This window comes from Gadus macrocephalus, chromosome 6, assembly GCF_031168955.1.
Source record: "Gadus macrocephalus chromosome 6, ASM3116895v1".
NCBI classification, from domain to species: Eukaryota; Metazoa; Chordata; class Actinopteri; order Gadiformes; family Gadidae; genus Gadus; species Gadus macrocephalus.
Window position 1 is genome coordinate 18,759,964 of NC_082387.1, and position 25,000 is coordinate 18,784,963.

At 42.4% G+C, this 25,000-nt stretch overlaps 1 protein-coding gene across 1 annotated transcript in view; it reads right to left on the minus strand.

Moving 5' to 3' along the window:
- Window positions 1-15,365: 15,365 nt before the first annotated feature.
- LOC132459863 (calcium-binding protein 7) overlaps window positions 15,366-25,000 on the minus strand; it is a 22,293-nt gene continuing 12,658 nt past the window's right edge. Inside the window, exons 2-5 of the mRNA XM_060054701.1 lie at window positions 20,344-20,487; window positions 19,192-19,304; window positions 17,790-17,949; window positions 15,366-16,108 (exon numbers count right to left, since the gene is read on the minus strand). Of these exons, the coding sequence (XP_059910684.1) occupies window positions 15,984-16,108; window positions 17,790-17,949; window positions 19,192-19,304; window positions 20,344-20,487 (542 nt within the window). The 3' untranslated portion in view covers window positions 15,366-15,983. The remainder of the gene's footprint in view (window positions 16,109-17,789; window positions 17,950-19,191; window positions 19,305-20,343; window positions 20,488-25,000) is intronic.

Here is a 25,000-nt window from a genome sequence, read left to right on the forward strand (position 1 = left end):
TTATTTTCTGGATTTTCTCGTTCTCTCCATACTTTTTCACTTGCTCATTTCTCAATGTCTCTTGTTCTTCACCCCATTTGTATTTTTTATTCTCTAACTTTTCGTTCTCGATTTTCTTGCCATCTCTGTGTCCTTTGGGCCTTACTCCTTTTATTTGATTTCATGTTTCTTCTTTAATTTTCCCCCCATCTCATTCCCTCTATATTTCCCTTCAGAATTATTTCCCTTTTTCTGTAACTCTTTCTTTTCGACATTCTCGTTCTCTTCCATATTATTTCTCTCATTCCAACATTATTGTTTTCTCCACATTTTCTCTCCCTCCTAATTAAGAATATTCTGTATATTCTCTCATTGTTTATGTTTATTGAGTTAAGAATTTATTTCCGAAGAGTTTGACTTTCTCCCAAATTCATTTGGCGGGCCAGCCAATGAGAGGCTTTGGGGCCAGTGGCTTGGACGGTTCACCTTTAGTTCATGGCGCCATATAAAACTCGCTAACAGAACATATGGGACTAGATCTCAAATCTCCAAATACAAAAAAGTGTTTATAAAAAATAATTCAACGTGATACATGTCTTGCATGAGTGCATGCCATACAAACATCATCTGTGGATAACACTTTTTAAATGCAACTGGGTCTCTTAAGTAGGTTGTGAATCGTTTACTATACGTGTAGAGTTTATGAAATGGGCAGCAGAGTGCAGTAGAGTACTACAACAATGTAAGCGTTTGTGTGTTAATGACCTATTTCTTTGGAGACAAGAAGCGAAAGGTTTGAAATGGCCAGCAGAGTGCAGCATAGTATAATAGTGCGACCGTGTCTGTGAATGAGGGCTGCAGCGAGAGTCCGACTGACAGATCGTAGCCCAGTGCGTCAATAGGCTGTTTTATTCGGGGCTGAAAAAAAAATATATATATGTGAAACAGACTTTGGATGGATATATATATATATGGAACTTTAGATGTTTGGGGATAAGCAGCACAGCAGTCAGGTAGCTATTTGAAGCTATTATAAACTGCGTATTTTGTTTATTTAGGTAAAGCATTATGAAAAAAATTGCATGTACAATAAAGTATATATATATAAAAAAAAAAGTATGCCCAGAGGGATAATTTTCTTTTCTCTCTGGGCTGAGCCCCGGATGTTAATGAAACCTAGAATCCCCCTGTCGTAGGCGTAGCTTATGTGTTTCGAATCGCGACAAATAAAGAAGTGGAGGTTCGAGGAAGCAGACTGGCAGGAGACGCCAGGTTTGATTTTTGTAAACCGGTTGCACGTTTACTACCATCTGTGGTAAAACAAGAAGTGTGTCATTAGGACTGTTCATGTTATTAAAGGGGTGGTCCACCAAGGATGTTATTCAATGTTCATCGTCAACAAGTCCACTAAAGACAGAGCTCAGAGGCATATCTGGTGTACGTTGTCCATTATAAAGATAGGGTGCTAATGTAAAAGCGCTGTGAGGCTGTGTGACTGACAGTTTGGCCGGCCTAATCGATGTGATGGGTGTTGCATAAACATTGACTGACTAACCAGTTTTAATTTCTAGTACGATAGTATTATACATTTTCTAAGAGTGTGCATAGCTATAGAATTATAAGAGTACAACATTGTAGATCCCCTATCGTGCTCTTAAAATGCCTACTAAAATGCGACCATAAAAGAAGCAGTTGAAGTCATCATAGGCAAGATTTTAGAAAGTACTAAAGGTACACACACACACTTTTTGCAGCAAATATAAAATTAAATAAATTGAAATGATTTATATAATGCATAAAAATTAGAAACGCAACTTAACCTCTGTAACCATTATGGCCCCAGGCCTCATAGAATGGAAAGTTATTATGCAAAGTTATCCTCTGGTTGATCTTGCTAGCACTGTTCGAGCTAGAAAATACACAAAAAAAAAAAATCAAATACTTCCTAAGGGAATACCTGCTACTATTAGAATAATAATATATTAAAGGGGTGATATTATGCTTTTTCGACGTTTCCCTTTTCCCCTGCTTTAAACAGTTATATGCCGTCTGTAAACATGTTTTACGTCTGCTAGGCTAGAAAATCAAAGTCCGAACCAGGGCGCGCCCACCGAGAACGCTCCTCAATAAGTGGGTGAAACGGCTTGTTTGCACTTAAACTTTACCTCCGTGATAATATGACGTCAGACTATGCAGTGGGCGGTGCTGAAGTAGCGCCTCCCAGCTGTTAGCCACGCCCTGAAACAAAGCTGTTTACAGCAGTAGCTGATGGTGTGAAGTTAGCCGCCATGTCGAGAAGATATTCCTGGTCGATTTATTTTGACCACGCACCTAATGTTATTGTGTTGAGTTGGATTCATGATTATTCAAGCTGTAATGTGAATTTAATGTTTTTTGGCCTTGTACATCGTCACGGCACATATTCAATGCTAGAGAATTACTAAATAATGACTCAATAACATATTCAAACACCACAATGATGCTTCAAATCATCATCATCGACTTTTGACATTCTATAATTGTAGGTTGTACTTGGCGATCATGCATTAGCCTACAATGAAAGGGAGAACCGCAAGCTACAACAGGACTAGCCGCCTTCAAGGTCGTGTTCCCGAAGTCCAGGAAGGGGAAATGCAACACAAAGCCAATAGAAAAACACCCTACATACAGTTAGTTGAAAAAAATTGGTTATTTTTAATACAAACAGAAAGTTGGTATTAAAGTAAGTAATTAATGTAGTTATTGCCATGTTTAATATATGTACGTGGAACTAAGAAAAGTACCAAAACACAAAGGGACTAATGGATTGCAATGTTTGGCAGACTAAGTTGATGCCCTGGTCTTTGAGGAGACCAGGGCAAATCCCTAAAACCAGAATGGGGTTCTCAGAACTAACAATGTTGTACCAATATATTGTTTCCCTTGGGATATTGTATATGTGCATTTGATTTCCCTCTGCTGTAAGTCAGGCACAGACTAACCGGCTTGGGGTTTCCTTGATCTTCCATCAACAACTTGATGTGATTTGTTCCAACTGATGCATGACTACCGCACCATGCATGCAGAGTGGAATAAGGCTCCGCTGAGTGCTAATAAGAATAACTCCTAAGTCTTTCCATTTTTGACGACAGATTCTAAAAACATTATGGACGTTGTTTTCCGCCGCAAATTGTCGTGCTTCTAGAAAGAACAAGGGTACAAGTCTGCTTATGTGTTCTGAGTCAGTCCTCTTATTGCGATCGATTTGTAAATCACTCCATTTGAAGAGAATCATAGAGAGGATCTTTGTAAAATTGATTTGTTTTAATGTAACAGACGATTCAACCAGGTACAGCTACAGAAGTACAGAACCCGTGTATCAAGTTTGTCCTCAAATGTGTTTTAATTAATTACTAATGTAGGCCTTGCCTGTATTACGGAGGCTTGGGATAGGTTTTCCCCCATCAGTCCAGATATATGGTAAACATAACTTCCCCCCTGACCCATTAGCCATAGTCGCAGGGCTTCTAGTAGAATAATTAATGCTAATGAACAGCGCTCATTAACTGTCTAGCCAACAAGTGTGTCATCCCTCAGTGATTTGTTTCTCATAAAAACTGCATAAATAAAATATGAAGCAAGAAGTGGAATCCTGGCACCTGATTATACACGTTGGAAACAAATCTCCCGCTTAGCCCCCCCCCCCCCCCCCCCACACCCATAGCTATTGGTCAGGGCGTTGCGCATGCAATATCACAAGTTCTGCAAATATTGTAGCGATGAGGAAATATCCATGCCTAATTTTTTCCTGACATCAGCCTAGTCACACTCAAATCAGTGTGGATGGCCCTGCCCTTTAAATGCTGTAGAGTACATATTGCCCAATTACAAACTAAACGACATAGGGCAATGGAATTGGCGTTTATCCGACCACTTACATGGTTTCCCCCCCTTCTCCTCGGAGGAAGGCAATAGGCAGCCATAACAAGGTGTGGGCAGACAGGGGTGGGACGGGCCAGGGGAGAATGTGATGGGAGCTGGGACGTTTTCAATTTGGGTCTGATTACCAAACCTGAGAAGAATGACAGGGCAATTCACTTCTCATAGGGGTTTAAATGGCCACTCACCAAACTGATGAATATTATATCAGGGAGCGACTGTATTAAAATCCTCGCTGCCTGGAGATGGTTGGGGGAAGATAAAAACCTGGGATGTCGCATGAAGAATACTCCAGAAAAAACACATGGAGTACACGCCAGAAACAACAACGTGTTGTCCAGAAACAACACGTGAAGAACACTCCAGAAACAACACATGAGGAACACTCCAGAAACAACACGCGAAGAACACTCCAGAAACAACACATGAAGAACACTCCAGAAACAACACATGAAGAACACTCCAGAAACAACACGCGAAGAACACTCCAGAAACAACACGCGAAGAACACTCCAGAAACAACACATGAGGAACACTCCAGAAACAACACATGAAGAACACTCCAGAAACAACACATGAAGAACACTCCAGAAACAACACATGAAGAACACTCCAGAAACAACACATGAAGAACACTCCAGAAACAACACATGAAGGAGAATGGAGACCAGGGGTACACGGCACAGTGCCTGAGGCTTTTCCCCTCATTTAGCTAATATGGTTGAGGGGGTTGTTTCTGTTCCTCACTACCTTAACATGAGTTTAAGTCATTTAGACGGTGGTTTTAAAAATACCTATTTACAATAAATCCCTCAACACCTTAAAGATATCCTGAGGGCATTCCAGATAGAAAACAATCTTGAGTTAGAGGTTGTGAGGTTCTCCCCCAGCCATCCAACTTCAATGTTGAAGGAAGATTGATATTTTTTCCACACACAACAGGGTTTCTTTTACTGAAGTGTGGAATTTAATAAGTGCTCTCATAGCCAAGATTAGCCCTGCCCAGCTGTTCCGATATGGTTTTCATATCTATTTATTTTGTGAGCTGTGTTGTGTGTTGTGAGGACAGTATTAAAGCAAAGATCCCTGCAAAGTTTTTAGATTGTGGATTTACGTGCCATGTCCCTGTGTTACGGTGGCAATGCTGGCATCAGTGGAAGGGAGCAAGCCTGAGCTAGTTCTTGTAGGACCCCTTGATGTGGCCTTGATTGTCAGCCAGATAAAAAGATTCTAAGCTAACAGTTTGTTAACACGCCGGTAGCTGTGTGGACTTAAAAGCCAGAGGAAGTGCCTTTAAAGTATTTGGCCAAAGCCCTCCATCTTTCCAAAAAACTCCCTCAATGGCAATTTCCACTGCCGGAAAGCAAGAACATGTTGGTTTATTTCACACTGAGTTAAATTAGAAGTGGTTGATTTTACAGCTATCTGACATCACGAAATTGTCCATTGAAAATGTAAAGTCCCAAAGTTATTTGTTGTATTTCTAGTTAAATGTAGAAATAATTATAGCGTTACATGTTGGTTATGAAACATCTTTTAGCAGGTTCTCCTTCTCACCCACCTGTTTAGTTTCATCGCCAATTCTCTGATTAGAATTGTACACACAAAGTCAACCAACTGCCTCCATGGGAATGTGGTTTTGGTTCAATCAGGAAGTCTGATGACGGTTTTTTCAATCAAGAAGTTGGCACCAGTACGCTTCCTGGCCCCCGAGAATTGTCTTAGACAGATCTTGCACAGGGTGGTGTTTGTGTATGTGTGTGTGTCTGTGTGTGTGTGTGTGTGTGTGTGTGTGTGTGTGTGTGTGTGTGTGTGTGTGTGTGTGTGTGTGTGTGTGTGTGTGTGTGTGTTATGTGTGTGTGTGCAGCCTTCAGGTTTTTTTACGGCTTGTGCTTCTGTTTTGTACGTGTGTGCTTCTGTTTTGTTTGGCTCAATCTGTGTGTTTACATATACTTTCCTACTTAATTATGTATGTGTGTGTGTGGTTGTCATTATATACATGGATGACTTGTGTATGTGTGTGTGGGTGCAAGCATGAACATTCATAGTACCGTACTACTGGAGATACATTGGAGAACAATGTGACGAAACATACTCCTTTAATTGGATTGGGCTCAAGCAGACAGATGGTCAGAGCGTTTCTCCTCTCTATAGTGGTGCTGATGATGATGTTTCAATAGCCGCAACAAACGACAAACAAACACAGACTCAGCGCGGGGGAATGTTCCTGAAGGATGCTGTGCTGTGCTTTACTGGGGAAAAAGAGTCAAACCCACTGTAGCCCAGAAGGACACAACATAATAAAGAAGGCGTGAAGCTCTGCTAGATGAGCACAATAACGAGTGAATGGACAGTAAGGGCTCATCCAGACCAAGTCAGGCGTTGCAGTGAATACCCAGTCTGCGGCAATGTGGGAGCATCACTTCATGGCCCATTGGTATGATGAACGTCAACCTCTCCCTCATGGCCGGGTTGTAAGGCTTTGGAAAGGACAACACTGCGGCGATTGGTTTCTGTTCCATCGTCACACCTGCTCGGTAAAAAGCGGAATGCTACGATGCTAACTTTACATGGTTCACGTTGTTCTTCCAGTGGGCGTCATCCGGCGAGATCGCCAGTTTACGTGATTGGCCACCACAGCGTGACGTTGGGTAGCGTTTCTCCTAAAGTTGATTGAAGATCAACTTGATGGTCAAAGTGGCTGCGTCATTTCTCACAAGCCACTGCGGCCACCTGATGCCGCAGCTTAAAACGCACTACAAACAATCAAATGAACGGTCGCACTGGTGTTTGTTGCCACAAGGCCTGATTTGGTGCGAATGAGCCCTGAGACAACCCTTCGACCATTCCACGCCACAGCTTTCTTCCTCATCTAAACCATCACATCACACATCACTGACCTGGCTGCGGGTCAAACGGTGTGACGTTTCTAAATGACAGGCCAGTACAACACTGGTCTGATTCAATGGACGTCAGTTGATTACATCCCCATGGCTACTTAGCCTTGGGATTGGAGGAAGTGTAGGAAGTGTTACACCATGCTAGCCAGAGAGGTTTCCATGGTGCAGTGGTGGGCTGTTTTGTGAGAAAAACAGTGTTGAGAAGGAAATTATGTTTTGGTGCATGGTCTCCTGGCATCCCATAGAGACTCAAGGGTATGCTGTTGGTAGGTGGTCTAAGTCGACTCTGATTGGCTGTTTCAGAGATATATTATCTTGCTCTGCTGCCTCCCCAGGCATTGGTTTTGTAGAGGGAGTGTGTGTGTGTGTGTGTGTGTGTGTGTGTACGGAAACGCCTGTGTGTGTATGTGTGCGTGTGTGTGTGTGTATGGGTGTGTGTATGTGTGTGTGTGTGTGTGTGTGTGTGTGTGTGTGTGTGTGTGTGTGTGTGTTTGTGTGATAGCGTGTTTGTGTCCTCCTCTATAGCTGTACGAGAGAGCGCTTTTAAAATATTCAGAGGAGCCAATCTAATCAGCCGTTTCATAAAACAATTAGCTGAGAATCATAAAGTGGATTGGTGTAAGATATATTTTACACCAATCCACGAAATGTTTGTAATTATGTTTATATTTAATGAACAATACCACGCTGTTTCCTCTTGTTAGTGAAAAGAAAAAGTGTGCGTTGATGGTGGTTTATAAGATGAGGTTTTTTTAATTACATTTGTATCAGGAATAATTTGTCTGCTGTCATGTCCTGAAAGTGCTTTTATAGAAAACCTATGTGATGTTTTCATATTTCCCACCTCAAATGAGTGTCATCACCATAACAAACAGAAACCAATCTTAGATCAAACAATGTTTTGAGATTAAACCAAACTTACTTACTTGGGTTATTTGGGTTGGTTTTGAGCTGGAGGGCTCAGGCCAAGATGTCTCGCATCTCCACCGCCAGTGTTGTAGCAACATTACAGACACGTGCTACCGGCCCACTCCAACATTGAGTTCCTGTTCTGTCCAGTGTACCCAGGTGTTGGTGGAGTGTCAGGGAAAGTGTGAAGGAACGCATCAAGTGCTGACTTGAAAGTAGCCAGAGATGTGTGCACTTTGATGCTAGGAGGGACCACGTTATACAGTGCTGAGGCTCTCGAGGCGAATGAGTGGAACCTCAAGGTGTTAATGCTGCTGTATTTCGATGATCCTAGTGGCCGTATGCAGGAAGTGCCGTGCCGTGAGGTCTCGCGAAAGTCGAGGTTCACAGCATTCGGGATGATGTTGTTGTAGATCTTCCAAACTAGGATGATGGTGTATCTCTCACGCCGCCGTTGGAGGGAGTACATGGATAGGCGATGGAGTCGATCCCAGTAGTTTGACGATCCAAGTCCCTGAATCTTCGCAGTAAAGGATCTTTGGACTGCTTCAAGTTGGGTAATATCGGACTGCAGGTGAGGAGACCACAGTGGACAGCAGTATTCCAGGTGGGACCGCACATAGGATTTGTAGAGTAGTATCATGGTGGCTACATCCCTGGAGGTGAAAGTGCGTAGCACCCAGCTAGCCATGTTCTTTGCCTTGGAGGATTTCATAGCTATGTGTGTTCTCCAATTGAGGTTGACATCAACATAGACGCCCAGGTCTTTCACATGGTCGGAACCATGGAGGACTTGTCCAGATGGTAAGGTGTAGGGCTGCTTCCAGTCAGGCAGTTTGCCGTGCTGCAGAAGCTGGAACTTTTCCTCGTTAAGTTCCATGTTGTTGGCCTCTGCCCAGTTGACCACAGAGAGGAGATCTTCTTCGAGAAGGATGCGATCAACATGCGAGGATATGTCTTTGTGGAGCTTAGAATCATCTGCAAACACTTTGATTTTGCTGTGTTTGACAACAGAGAAGATGTCATCGATATAGATGAGGAAAAGAAGGGGGCCTAGGACGGTACCCTGAGGGACCCCACTGATGACTTCTATGGTTGAGGACCTGACTCCATCTACGATGACGTGCTGCTTCCGGCCCGCCAAGAAGCTAGCAATCCAGTCGTAGAGCTTGCCTTTGATGCCGAAAGAGCGCAGCTTCTTTAAGAGAATTTTGTGATCTACCTTATCAAAGGCTTTACTGAAGTCAAGGTAAATCACATCCGCATTTCTGTCGAGGTTGAGGTCGCACATGATGTCCTCGATGTGATGAAGGAGCTGGGTGAGGCAGTTTTTTCCGGACTGAAACCCGTGCTGGTTAGGGTTGAACATGTTGTTCCGTTTAAAGAAGCTAACCATCTCTTTGCGAATCATGCGTTCGCAGAGTTTGATGAGATGCGAGGTCAGGGAGACCGGTCTGTAGTTGGCCGCCACGGCCAACTACAGACCGGTCTCCCTGACCAACTGGAGGCCAAATGGACCCGTATTAAAATGGGATAAAAAAGTTCAACTATTGCTATCTTTTTATTTTCATTACCAATAAGTGTATTATCCTACAATGATATTCATATTTAAAGCCTTTGACCTGACACAATATGTTTTGGACAGAGTCGAATAGGCTGCTGATAACCTTTGTGAGAAATCCCAGTCCCTCGTCTCTCAAACGTGCCATTTAGAACAATCAATTATAAAACACACTTCAGTTCCTGTTTGGTGAATGATGGCCAAATTAGTTTATCACTAATGCATTATAAATATAGGGCTCCAGTTGTCATACTGATGCTTATTCCAGGGGGAGAAAGAAATCAGGTCTTTAATCACATGCTTCGCCGGCTTCTCATAGATCCATCTATTCACCATCTGTACTCTTCTTTTCTGATCAGCCAAGCTCATGTTTGTTGAAGGAGAAGCCTTAGCCCTACTGTCATCACCTCGCATAATGCGCGGAGCAAATTGACAGTGTGTGTGCCCGGCTGCAAACGATTGAATTTGAGGGTTTTGCAAAGAATATGTTCTCAGCAACGATCCAAGAAAATTTGTCATTTGAACAGTGACATCACTGGTGGTGACAAGCCACTTGTTTACTCTAAAGTAAGGGTACATTATTAACCATTAATAAACATTAGTTAATGGACTAATGAGCATTATATATAGCATTAGCATGGGGTTGAGGATTAGGGGTGGGATTAGGTGGATTTGGTTGATAAATTAACCCTTTCCCTATTCAATTATGTATAAATTAATATCTGCGAACACCATACACCAACACCATTAAGTTAGTGAACATGCACATCATTTTTAAACATGAACCCCATAAGAAAATCATTATTAGGCCATTATTTAACTGGGAAATATATGTAAGCTATGTATGCTTATTCCTGCAGTAACTTTTAATAATGTTGATGAATGAATGTACCCTCATTGTAAAGTGTTACCAGCGACCTGCTCATTTAAAATGAATGCAAGAGAGGAAGCAGTGGAAGGCCTTATAGTCTAGCAGTGGTGATCCATGGGCTGAGCGACATGAGAAGAGCTTTGGTGATACACAGAGTGAAGAGATGTGGTCTTGAAAGTTGTCTTTAAGAGATTGTGTGAAATACACCTGGGTTATTGCAGATGCAGGTCATGTGTCTGGCGTGGGATTGACTGGGTGATGTGAAGGTTATCTTACTGAAGCTACAGCCTGACTGTGGGCCCCTTCTTGCAGATTAATGGAATAATGTGAAACTACATTTTCATGACCACTGATCACCTGGGTTGCCCAAACGGTTCACCGGTCAGTGGGTGGTGGTATCATCATCATCTCTCTCTCTAACATTCTCTCGCTCTCCCCCATGATTTTTTCTTTTCCATAGCAAACCGAAAAGATTAATAGTGTGTCCCTTATTGGGTTTTGATTACTTCTGTTCACCTTGAGGCATTAAAAAATCTAACAATAATAAAAGATTATTTGTTCTCTGCCCCTAAGCAGAACGACAGGGCCGTAAATCAGAAGGGCCAAAGGCTTGTGTGTTCATGTGTAGGATGCTGAAGCTCTATATGAGCTATATAGCTAAGGGAAAACACTAGTAGTGAGCATTTACATTCTGAGAATCAAACAAAAAGATAATCAAAGATTCACACAATAAAAGTCTGAATATTCATTTGGATCCTTGATTTGTATTGTTATTTTAGTTTTGGCATGGGGTTATATCAGCCTGGCCTTTCTTATTCTGCTGATAGTATAGGCCTAGTTCGGGATTTACTAAAGGGCTTAAAAACATTCTGAGCCCAACAAATATACAACGTTCTTTGTGTTTCATATTTATTTGATATTTTCTTAAACACAAAACAAAACAACAAACAAAACAATCACAAACCTCATATACATACATCACAAGATAGCAAAACTCAAAGGACTTTACAAAACAACACACAGTACAACACGGAAAGATGCAGATCCATAATATTAAATAATTGAATTTAAATGCCCAGTTTCCCAAATACAGTCTTATAAAGTCTCATAAAAATCCAGGGACCTTCAGCCCCACGGTCAAGATCATTGATGAACAAGGTTGCACGTTCCATTGACAGGAGATCCATAAAGCATTTTAACCATTTGTCAGTGTTGAAGCAATTTGTTTTTTGTACTTTCCAATTCATCATAATGATTTGTTGAACCGAAAAAAAAGGCTAAAGCCATAATGTGTTGCGTAAGAGTTGACTCGATATTTCCTACTCTAGTGGTATTTTCATGCCACATTAGATGTATCAATGAAATATACAACTTTGATGAAAATTGTGACAATAATCTCTAATTTTAATCTCGATGAATGATTTATTTTTTAACGAATGAAAAATATACTAAAAATGAAAATAAAAAGCGTCATTCCAGTTCCAGACCATCATGCTGACAGGACGAGAAACAATATTCTAAAAAGATAAGGGGAAATATTTTATCGAAAGGAATAAGATGTAGGCTTATACTTTAAACAGAGTAGTGGCTAATGTTCAACTCTCATAGAAATATGTTGGATTCCCTTTGTCTCTTATATGAATGGACTATTTTGTCTAAAGGATCATTACAAAATTGTTTAAATTTCAAACAAACTGGCTTTGTTTTGGGTAATTTAGCCACATTAATCTCAGTTTTTGGCTCATTAATAAATCCAAGACTAATGGCTCTATGTGTGATAATAAATATATAATATACATTTCATCAAACTGACAAATTCTGACATTCTGACAAATGTACTGACTGTAAGTCGCTTTCGATAAAAGCGTCTGCTAAATGCCCTAAATGTCACTGTACATTTTAAGTAAAATATCGGTTTGCTTCCTTAAGCATCACATTAAACCTCAGGGACGTCCCTCTCCATTGTTCATGTGGTTTTAAGTATAATAGCAGGGTCCGAATTGCATCCAAAAGGGAATTGCAAAATGTGTTGAGTGATGTGTGGCTTTAGAGGTGCTGCATTCTATATATTTAGCCTTACACATACAACATATGACATATGATTATCTATGAGATGAACAACAGACGCAGAGCCGGACAGTAACGGAGTACATTTACTTGAGTACAGTACTTAAGTACAATTTTGAGGGATCTGTACTTTACTCGAGTATAATTTTTGGGGAGTACTCAAGTAAATTTGAGAGGCAAATATTGTACTCTTTACTCCGCTAAAACACCCGTTACTTCTTCTAAAAAATAAAACATTAACGGAGAAAAGAAAAATCTCGGAAACCCTAAATTTGTTGTTTCCCTCTCAAACGTGATTGGATTGTGCAGGCGCCACTGATTAGGAAAGCCTTCAGCCTATCAGCAATCACCTTCGCTTTCCGCCAAAGTCAACTCCATGGTCAGATTTAGATGGGAAACGATTGTTGATTTGATTGATGAAAAAACAGAGAAACTCACACATACATACAATTGTTAGCTGCATTTTCTTTTCTGATATTACATATTTATGTAAGCTGAGCAATTGTTTTTATGTTCTTGAGTATACTGTTATACTGTATACTATTGTGCTATTGCCTGTGGGTAAGTGAGAAATGTTAAATAAAGCAACATGGTAAAAAGATGAAAATGACTTGATTTTACTTTCTATTCCTTTTACATTCTCCAAGGTATTAACATTTTTCATAACTCCATGTAGGACGTTTCTTTACATAAATGTAAGCACTGTGGCAGTAGCAATGCAATATTTAGCAAATCTACTCTTGTACTCTTGATACTAAAGTACTTTTAAAAACAAGTACTTCAGTACTTTTACTTGAGTAAAATTTAGCAAGGGGTATCTTTACTTTTACTCAAGTAAGGTAGCTGTGTACTCTGTCCGCCTCTGAATAGACGTGATCTAAAAGTCCCATCCAGCCATAAGGCCCATAGAAATGAAATAATGTGATTGAGTACTTCATTAAGCCCTGGGAAATCAATCAGTTTCAAATAATTTCTTTCTGAATTGGCATGATATCTGGATTTCAATAAATATTGTTTGGAATTGATCCCTTCTATTCGTTTTACATCTGAAATAAACAACACACAAAAATATACAATATTTGGATAAAAAAAACATGTCATTATTTGTGTTTCTTTTATTTGTGTGAAATACCGTTCTACAGACAGAGAACATTGGATGAAATCAGTCAACAGGTGTCAAATGGCAAATACACTTCACATATTCAGAGCAGTATCAAAGTACAGTACAATGAGAATAGAACATTCACATGACATGACTATTAACATGTTCATTCCCTTGTTTTTTCATCAGTAGAAATAAAATAGGTTTCTGTTTTTTACTTCTGGCAGCTCCTATGGTATAAATGTTGAATGAAAACGTACAATGCTGAACTGTCTTGAAGAAGAAGGCAACGGATCAATCAAATGAATGATTATAAATATAGCTCTGTAATGTTTTCACCTTATTATTAGTAATAGTATTCATAAAAATGATCATAATATATAAATAATTATAATAATAATATGATAAATCGATGATATACTCTCATTCTACAATCCGTAAATGTTCCATTACGTCACATTGTTGTCCAAAAAATAAATAGAGAGCTCTATGGGGAGGGAGGGAGGTGTTGGGGACGCACCCTTGCAGTGGATAAACGATAGTTGCTGTCTAAAGTGCAAGACGAAAACAAGGTTGTGTTTTACAGAGAGCAGGTCTAGTGTTGTGTTCTCCCCTCTCGGACAGGGGAGATGTTTTGGAGAAATAGCTTGCGGGGCGCCAGATAACAGTTATCATTCCACGACTGGAGAGACAGGCCTACGATAGAACCTCTTACAGGGCCTGGCAGACTGTGTCTGCATTCTGGATCGCTGCCAGTACAATGCTCTAAAAGAGATATTCATAACGTATGAATTATTTAGATGTCCCTCCGTCTTTCAGTCTTTCATTTATCTTTCTTTTCATTTCGCCCTACATATTTTCTCTCTCAAAGCTTTGGTTGAAGTGATTGAGACATGTACAAACTGAGGGATCCACACTGGGTGGCACCTCACACGCATGCACTCTAAAAGTAAACCCACTTAGTATGACCAGAAGACGGGCCACAAAAGATGAATGTGTTATTGCAAAGAATATTCACACTGTTTGGCAACCCTTCCCTTCCCAAGCGATGAAGAGACGGAGATTCATGGGCACATTCAGGTTGGCGGGAGCTGTCAAGTTTTCCTTCCGTTTATTGTATTATTTTTGAAAAACTTTTCTGCATAAAAGGCCTAGCTTCCCGGTACTTAATCTTTTTTGTTGGATATAAACCAACAAAGCTAAAGTACCTTGGTATTTCAAAGCCAGGCCAGAATATTGGAGCAACCAAACAAAAAGATGTAGCTTTATTTTTTACTTTTACTATTTTCTTGGCTACACATCTTTTATATTTTTTCATTCAGAGCTTTCTGTGACGTCTATTTTACAAACATGTATTGCTTGTTAGCAATGAATAAAAAAAAAGTATCCACTGAAAATTACAAATACATTCCAACAAAATGTGCATCCTTACTATCTGAAAAGATCGAAGCGAATGCATATTCTAGAAATAACCATGAACCACGAGATGTTGTCGCCTCCTGGGCGGCGAGAGAAGTCCCTAGATGCACAGTGAAGCGAAGACCCTGGCTGGACGTTTCAACCCCCCAATAATCACCGAGCGCTTCCACAGCCCCCCCCCCCGTTACCCTCCCATGATACACTTTAATCGTGACTTATGATCGAACAACCCCAGCCCCCCCTTATTGTGTCACATGTCATCGGTCACAGTTTGTTATTATTAAGTGGTTCTGGAAACAGCTCTCATTAACACAGTATTATTCATGAATAATAAACATTGATTAAACTTCTACAAATGTGTTAAGACCACTGTTCACATCCATGCATTTCATGCATAGATGACGACGGTCCACAGAGACCGCGCCGGGGGGGCTGACGACTTATAGAGGGACACTGAACGCCATAGACCCCCGCCTCAACACATTGACACCCGTTGCTCGGAGATGAGGCGCTCACCCGAGACACCCAAGACAGCTTCTATGATCCAGCGCCGTGATAGGCTTGTCTTGAGCGTCACCGGGGTTACGACATCGGTTCCCCTTCCACAGGGGTTGCTCTCGCCGTTGTGTCTCGCCCCCCCCCCCCACTCCCTGGGTTCAATGACGTCATCCGGATCTGAACGTTTAGTAATACATTGCACACGTTGTACTCTACAGAGACAGGACCCCCCCCCACCGTGGTGCAGGGGACACATGCACAGCTGGAGACTTGGCCCATCGCTTTCCACAGTTGACAACCGGACTTTACTTTACACAGTACTTGGGTGGCCGCACACACACACAATTATATTCGCACACAAATGAGCGCACACACACACACACACACACACACACACACACACACACACACACACACACACAACCACATACATACGCACAGGCACGTTCATGCACACACAAACACATGCGCACCCAAACACACAACCAAACCCACGCACTCACATTTTGTCACAAACACACACGCAAACACCACAATGGGTAGCGCATGGAGGACGTATCACAGGACGATGATAATATAGTATATTCTGAGGGGCTCTGTAAGTTGTCAGCGAGTCGCTGCAGCGATATCTTCTCCTGAAGACCCGAGGGCATCATCACCACTACAGTTTCGTGTCGGTTTTGTTTTGTGTGTTTTGATTCTCCACATGTGTTGCAGTTTTTTGTAGTGAGTTTCAGGATAATCCTCAGCTCTCGAGTCCTACTTCATGCCGCTCCGGAGCACCTGATTGGCTGCGATCAGCATGACGCTGATGATGAAGGCGATTGCGAAGGCGCAGATCAGACTCTTCCGAACGCAGGTCTGCTTCACCGTCGGGCTGGAGCCTAGCGGGCAGAGGGGAGAACCAAGGTGAGGGGGGGAATGATCATACGTCTGCTTAGTGCTGGAGCCTATTGGGCAGAGAGGAACCAGGATGAGGGAGAAACAGAATCATACATCTGCTTCACCGTGGGGCTGGAGCCTGGTGGGAAGAGAGCATTAACATAATCAGACATTGCCTCCGGTCCAATTGAATCAAGTCTTACTGAATGGCTGACTGGGTAGGAGTCTAGTCTAGTTTTGTCTCTCTAAATGAGAGACAAAACATCCCAGAATGAGGACGTTCACAAACACGAAAAATTCCGGGAATGATTGTTTTCACTGCTGATTCGGTACGCAAAATTGCGTTAAGATTACAATGGTGATGGAGCTTCACAAAGGAATGGACCGTAGCCCGATCATTTCACCAGGAAAGGAGCGGAGTAGACCACAGGCGAGCGTTATCTTATTTTCTCGAAGGTGGCAGAATAAGCTCTTTGGAACCAATAAGGATGTTTATAACCGGGGCTTTATTAAGTTCTTGAAGCAGCCTGGCAATTGAGTTGGGGTAAATTGAGTCAAGATGAATTCATCCCGCCGCCCCCCTCATCCCCCAGGCCTCCCCTCCACAGCTTCTCTCTGTAATCCTTTTACAAGAATAACTTTTCTTTATCATTTTTTAACTTGTTTTTTAAACAAAAAAAAGTTAAGTTTATTCCAAATCATTTTTTCCTTCATTTTTTCCTTAACTGGACAGGCTTGACTTTGAACTGGGCCCAGCAATGATATAAGGACAAAGTGTTTTATTTATCAAATGCCCAGCATAATAGGGAAATTCCGAACAATTCAGTTCTTAGGACATGGAAGCATAAACTACGCAGTCATAGAGAAATATAATAAACTATTAAACTATTCAATAAATATGAAGCATAACATTAGGAAACAACAGAACAGGTTGCAACAAAGGATGTAGAGAGATGGATTGAGGATAGTGCACAATCTGGCCTCTTCAGGGCGGCTTCAATAAGGGCTGCTGTGTTGCCCAGTGGACAATGTATGGAGCTGGGTCCAGGGTGTTGTCGTGGTCCCAACAGGATGGGTTTGGTCGACATACTTTTTCCCCGTACTGTCCACAGCCTAACCTGTAGGCCTGATGAGGAGCGTGCCTAAAGCCTACCTGCTCCCTAATGACCTGTAAGTGAATTCACTGTATTTAAAAAACATGAGAATAAAGTAGCTTTGCAGTTAGTTGATGTGTGCTGGAACATGGTTCTACGTGTTTTGCATGTTCTGCGTGTTTCATGTGTTGTTCTGTGTTCTGGGTGTTGTTCTGTGTTCGATGTGCTTTGTGAGTTCCGTGTGCTGTTCTGTGTTCTGTGTGTTGTTCTGTGTTCTATGTGTTCTTTGTGTTCTGTTACGTGTATTGTTCTGTGTTCTTTGTGTTCTATTTGTTCTGCGTGTTTCGTGTGTTCGGCATGTTTTGTCTGTTCTCTTTGTTCTGTGTGTTCTGAGTGTTCTGTGTGCTCTATGTGTTCTGTGTGTGCTGCATGTTCTGTGTGTTCTGTGTGCTCTGTGTGTTGTTCTGTGTTCTGTGCGCCCTGTGTGTTGTTCTTCGTTCTGTGTGGTGTCTGTGTTCTGTGTGTTCCGTGTGCTCCTTGTGTTCCGTGTGTTCCGTGTGTTCTGAATGTTTTGTCTGTTCTGTCTTACTGTCGATGTCCACCTGGCAGTCCTCGGGGTTCTGAATGTGGTTCTCCTCCGTCATGATGATGTTCTCGATGTCCTTCATGGTCAGGTGGTCGCAGAACGTGTCGTACAGCAGTCTCTTCAGCTCCTCCACGGTCAGCTTCTGCATGTCACACTGGGGGAACTCATGGTCGCACATGCAGATCCACAAACACACATGTGATCGCAAGCACACATGTACACACACACACAGGCGCATTCAATTACTTTCCAGAAGGATACTTCCATTTTAGAGCAATAGCAGGGCAAAGACACACTCAAACGTATATAGACACACACATTAACAGAGTCACACAAACACACACACACACACACACACACGCACGCACGCACGCACGCACGCACGCACACACACACACACACACACACACACACACACACACACACACACACACACACACACACACACACACACGACTGATGTGAATAATGGTTCTGTGTGGTTGAATGAATAATGCAGGATACAAATAGAATTTAAGTTCATCCCAAGGACCCAAGTTATTAATATTTTTTCTTTATTATGTATTGATGTCTTCTTTCACAATTTAAGCTTAAGGACAGAAACACATTCTAATAAACCCATCACCAATACCACGTGTAACAATTTCACAACAAACACAGTTATCGTGTTTGATAGAGCCCCACAATCAACAGTACAACCAAACTTTTTATTTTCCATCTTTCTTTCCCGATTGCACCATGTACTTTACGGTTGCGACAGTCTGCCCGCTGATCCATCTCACTTTCCTTCTGTGTTTTGCTTTGAGTCTTACGTAACGCCTGCAGTCTGCTCCTCGTTATGGCCGGGGTCGTTATCACAGCCCTGTTCTGACGGATCTTGCACGCCGTCGAACAGGAGGCTTTAACCTATACATTCCATTAGGTTGTCACGGTGAGCAGGTAATTATCTCAGCAAACTGTCACCAAAGGAGATCCTATCTGTTGACGTGCTAATTTAGGTTCATGCACAAATGATAACGAAGGGAGTCCCCGCAGGATAGCTATTCTGAAATCTTCTTGAAGAAAAAAAAAAAAAAATCGTCTTTAGAGAAGAATTGGTGCAAAACTGGCTGTGAAAAGGCTGCATGGACCCCCCCCCCAGCAACGACACCTCACTGATACACGCCCTCCTCCCTGCGCTTCACTAAATGTTTCTTTGAACATTGAAAATGATCAATGTTCACATAAGGATGTGGTCCTTATGAGTCGTCATTGAGGATTGAAGCTTGCCCGTGGGACATTGTGTGGGGCACATTGCGTTCATCACTGCGTCAGCATTTCACCTCGTCAGACTCTGGTGACTCCGGTACTCCCTCTGCTCTTACTGCCCTTGCGTTGGCTATTAGTGGCACAGTCTGGTGATTACCTTCCAGAAGACCGAATCAAAGTCGGTGCCGTTGAACTTATCTGGCAGCCCTCCCGCTGTCAGCTTGGGTCCCAGGAGGGTCACGAACTCTTCAAAGTCAACTTGTCCGTCTCCTGTGAGGGAGCAGGAGAGCAGCTGTGAATCATCGGTTGTTGTGGAGGCACAGCACAAGTTGTGTTTTGTTTAATCGGTTGTGGTTATACAATGTGTACCCGATTGTTCAAGGATAATCCGCTTGTTATTAAAGTAGAACTTACCCCTCAATGTACATTGTTATGTTTCATGCACTGTTTCCTCAAGAGAATCTTAAACCTGTTCTAAACCTGTGTGTGTGTGTGTGTGTGTGTGTGTGTGTGTGTATGTGTGTGAGCGTATGTTTAAAAAATGTATTGATTTTCCCACGCTGCTCTGAAATGGTGGGAGAATGCAATTTAGAGGAAATGAATGTGAAACTGAAGAAAAGGAGTTACGAGTAAAAAGTGATGGAGCTGCTGTATTTCCTGAGCTAGTAATTCATTTGATCTACAAGTCGATGCTAGTACTGTGCCAGTGTGTAGATTTAGTTTAGTGTAAGAGTTAGTTTCCGTGTGTGTGTGTTTTGCAGTGTAAGGGGTGTGCGTGTGTGTTGCAGTGTCCGGTGTGTGTTGCAGTGTCCGGTGTGTGTTGCAGCGTGTGTGTTAAAGTGTGTGAGCGTGTGTGTGTTGCATTGTTAAATGTGTTTGTGTGGATGTGTGCGCGTAGGTCTGTGTGTGTGTGTCTGTCTGCGTGTGTGTGTGTGTGTGTGTGTGTGTGTGTGTGTGTGTGTGTGTGTGTGTGTGTGTGTGTGTGTGTGTTGCAGTGTAAGGTGTGTGTGTGTGTTTCAGTGTAAGGTATGTGTCTGTATGTTGCAGTGTAAGTTGGCAGTGTGTGTGTGTTGCAGTGTAAGGTGTGTGTGTGTGTGTGTGTTGTAGTGTGTGTTGCAGTGTAAGGTGTGTGTGTGTGTGTGTGTTGCAGTGTGTGATGCAGTGTAAGGTGTGTGTGTGTGTGTGTGTTGTAGTGTGTGATGCAGTGTAAGGTGTGTGTGTGTGCGTGTTGCAGTGTGTGATGCAGTGTAAGGTGTGTGTGTGTGTGTGTGTGTTGCAGTGTGTGATGCAGTGTAAGGTGGGCCCTCACCGTCCATATCCAGCCTCTGGATGATGACCTCAAGCTCCACCTCGTTGGGCATGTAGCCCAGCGAGCGCATGGCCATGCCCAGCTCCTGCTTGGAGATGAAGCCATTCCCGTCCCTGTCGAACACCTTGAAGGCCTCGCGGATCTCTGCACAGCACACACACACACACACACACACACACACACACACACACACACACACACACACACACACACACACACACACACACACACACGCACACACACACACACACACACGCACAAACACACACAGACACAGGTTACATATATATGAACACATGTTATACACGCTTGTATACGTCATTTAGTAGGAAAATATCTGCTAACACACAGATTGACAAAAAACAGAAGCATGCGGTCAAAAAAACAGAAGGGTGCACACACACAGACATACACACAAGTGCACAACAGAAGAACACAACACACACACACATAAATGCACAAAAGAAGAACACAACACACACACACACACACACACACACACACACACACACACACACACACACACACACACACACACACACACACACACACACACACACACACACACACACACACACACACACACACATAAATGTATAAATGAAGACCACATCCAATTTTATTCACAGAGGAAACACACACACACACAACCTTTCACACACAAACACACACACACACACACACACACACACACACACACACACACACACACACACACACACACACACACACACAGCGAGGAGGGCATGTGAAGAGGAGGGCATGTGAAGAGGGAGCCGCTCAGCGCTCCACAGAGACTCTTGTTTTGCCGCATCAATGGCTGAGTCACCGCGGTACGGGGGCTGCATGATACGGTGCAGGACAACAGCTCTCCCTCCACCACAGCGGACATGGCGGAGGGATGTGGTCGGCCCTACGCACTCCCCGTACACCACACCTCGAATCACTCTCAAACACGGAGAAATGAAACACGCAAAGAGGCATGTGGACGGACAGCGAATCACAGCCGACGAGAACATCATGAGGTTGGATTCTGCAGTGCGTATCACCATGTGTCATGTGCCTATGAGGCTGCTGGATTGAAAACTGGGTCGGTTTCCACTTCCAAACGTGACTCTACTTACAACATGCAAACATCACTATAACTGAAATTCAAGCATTACTATACTTATGTCTTCAAACATCCCTCTTACTGACATTCAAGCATTATTATACTCATGTATTCAAACATCACTCTAGCTGAAAATTCAAACATTTGTCTGACTTAACATTCAAACAATACTCTGAATGAACACAAAAACAATACTCCAACTGAATTCATTGATAAACCTATTTTATTGTCTATTGTTCTATTGTCAATATCTACGATCATATTAACAGCACACCTTTGCCAGAGTAGTCATGTAACCCATACCAATAAAAATATTATTCATGACCTAACTGATAGTTTCATATAAATGTATATATAACATATAACAGTATCCATGACCTTTCTGCTGAGTTTAACCTGACAGTGACCGCCAGAAGAACCCATAAACCCCATGACTTCCGAAATAATTTCAGGAGGCAAAGGGATCTTTAACACCCGAATCTCTCTCTTCTGTTTCCCCCTGGTGCTAATATATATTACATTACGTTATTATTGTCTTCCTCTTAGAATTCCTTCTGCCCTACGTTTAAAAACTGCCCAAGCCCATACCCTGGTTGCCACCACGACACCACTCACAAATCCCTTAATTTATGTGCACTCCTTCTCCTATTTGAGTTCCTGCATTGAGCCACATACTAATGTGACATTAGGCAATTAGCATACAAAGTCTCAGCGCGACAAGGCTTAACCATGTCTATGTGTTAAGCACACACCATCTCCAGAAGTCACGTTGTTGGATCTTGTGTTTAGCTGGAAACAGATACTGAAAATACTCCATGAGAATCTTAATGTGAGATTCTTCTGTGGAGTTTAGGGAAATTAGCGTAGCGTTTTACATTAGCCCCTTAGCGCAGGGATAAAAAACACATCGCTATTCATACGAAAACATAAGCGTTATCACAATGTATATATATATCAATGTTTACCTCTGCCATATGTACACCTAATAAATCATTCACCAGACAAGAGGGAAGCTTCCTCCGAACGGTAATGTGTTACTTCAGCTTTCACTACATAGCACTGAAACATTTTGAAAGAAAATGTTTTGTGATATATTACAGTTTCATCATTGGACGTAGCCCCGAGCCTGAATCTACAGACCGACAGACAAAACACAACGCATTATGAATGATGGTATTCAATGTGTTTTGGTCCCTGTGTATAAAATAGGTTTCCAGGCGTGGAGGACATAGTGTTGTTGAACCCAAGCCACCTCATCACAAAGAAATCCATCCACAGTGATGGGTTGTACCTGCCAATCACGCAAAGCAATGGATTACAACACGCCGTCCAATTTATTACAAAGTAATAATAACACACCGACCAGGGCATTCCATGAAGCCATTTCTCACATCAAAGCTATTACCCAAAGGTCTTTTGGGACCAAGCCCCCAGGTGTAAATAATGAAGAAATATATATATAGATGTGTGTGTATGTATTCGGGGGGTTTTGCTGGGTGTTTGGGTGAGCCTGGTGCTTGGGGAGAGCAATCCACCGGTGTCCACCTGAGCCTGTCTGCTCCCAGACCTGGGCTCCCTGGCTCAGTGATTAGAAGAACACCTGTGCCACATCCCAGGCAGCACAACCAAGAGCCCACCGTGGAATAGGGGGCTAGAGCAATGCCAGAAAGCGCTTCCCTCTCTGAAGCTTGATTTACTGATGACGGGCCATGGTCACTGCCAAACGCAGAGGGTCCACTGTGTCCGACATCAGACATCAGACATCAGACATCCGACTGCGTTTTGGAGTGTCACGAAACACCGATGCACCTTTACCCTAGAATGTTAACAGTGAACTGTTTTATTTACGTATTGCATGGACGCCATTCTGCCGATTACAACAGCAGACTGTAGAATCAGACACGGCGAAGCCATGACAAATGCACAGCAATCCCTTATAATAAAAGTCTTTGCTGCATGGTTGATTCTGACATCAATCTCCTCTCTCTCTCCATCCTTCTCCCTCTCTTTATCACTCCATCTCCCTCTCTACAAATCTCTCTCCTTATCTTGTTCTCTCCCTCTCTCCCTATTTTTCTCTTGCTCAATCTCGGTCTCTCTCTCTCTTGTCTGAACCCTTCCTATGATTTTCTTTGATGTTCTAAATGTCCTGAATGGGCTTCAAAGAAGGCCCACAGGACTCATGGGACGCGATCTGACAGATTTCTAAAGCGAAAAAAGAGGGAGAAAGAAGGACAGACAGGAAGAGAGATAGAGAGAGAACAAGAGCGAGAGAGAGTCACACAAACACACAAACACACACCCATAGTCATAGACACACACACACACACGCAAACACACACACACACACACACACATACAGAAAGAGAAACAAAAAGAGGGAAAGAGACAGAGACAAACACAGAGAGACAGGGACACAGAGAAACAGAGAAAAGGAGAGAGGCAAACTCACAGACCGACGGACAGAAGGAAAGACAGTAGGGCTGTTAGATTAGAAAAAATCATAATCACGATAATTTTTGTCAATATTGAAATCAGGATTCAAACGATTATTTTTGAGTTTGAAATCATGATGTATTTGTTCAGCATGTCTCTCCCAAAAAACACTTTGCAACTGAGTACTTTGACATTTCGCCTTAAAATGATACACAAAATGGTCAAATAGAAAATGTTCGAATCCAAAATAATGTACAGATATGTCGTACGACACTAAAATCGAAATCGCAATCAAATTTTGTTCATCGCCCAGCCCTAAAAGACAGACAGACAAACAGATTAGAAAAATTAAAAAATGCATGAGTTTTATAGGATAGGATAGAATAGAAGAGAACTGAATGGACATTTACATTTTCTGCCTTGGTTGGAAATGTGCTTTTGGCCAACATTAAGAACAGCCACCATCTGATGACATACAAACAACTTGCCTGAAGTGCGCTGCAGTGCTCCCTCACAGTGAAACGATAGTGGGACTTCAGCTGAACAATTGAGATCCTCATCTCTGGTAAATGCCCATTTGAGGGATCCCACGGCTCCCAAATGTGTTAAGTCCACGTTGACCTTATTCTTAAACTGTCTCTGGAGAAGACTTGTTTGTCTGTATGTGAAGTGGATTGTGCTCCGTCGCTAACTATGTCGCTGAGCAAAACAAGAAGACTGTTTGAATGCTAAATGCACATGTAAGGAAGATGCATTGCTCCACAGAGACCTCCAACAGAGAGGCAGACCCCCTTTATGTATGGACTCATATTGGCCCCCTGGGTCATATATCGTCTCATTCTTGCTACCACACTAAGATTCTTTGCATCCACACGGCTAATTCCGAGGTCATGGGTATGATGGGATGTAATCTCAAGAGTCAGACTGTACTCTTCTATATCTATTGGGGCTTCTTTAGATCTGTAGCCATAGTGTGATTACATCATTCACACTCCTCACTCACTCGTTAGGTAAGAGCCTAATGAAGATCCACTGAGCACATTCAATCCCTTTTACTGGTGTGTGTGTGTGTGTGTGTGTGTGTGTGTGTGTGTGTGTGTGTGTGTGTGT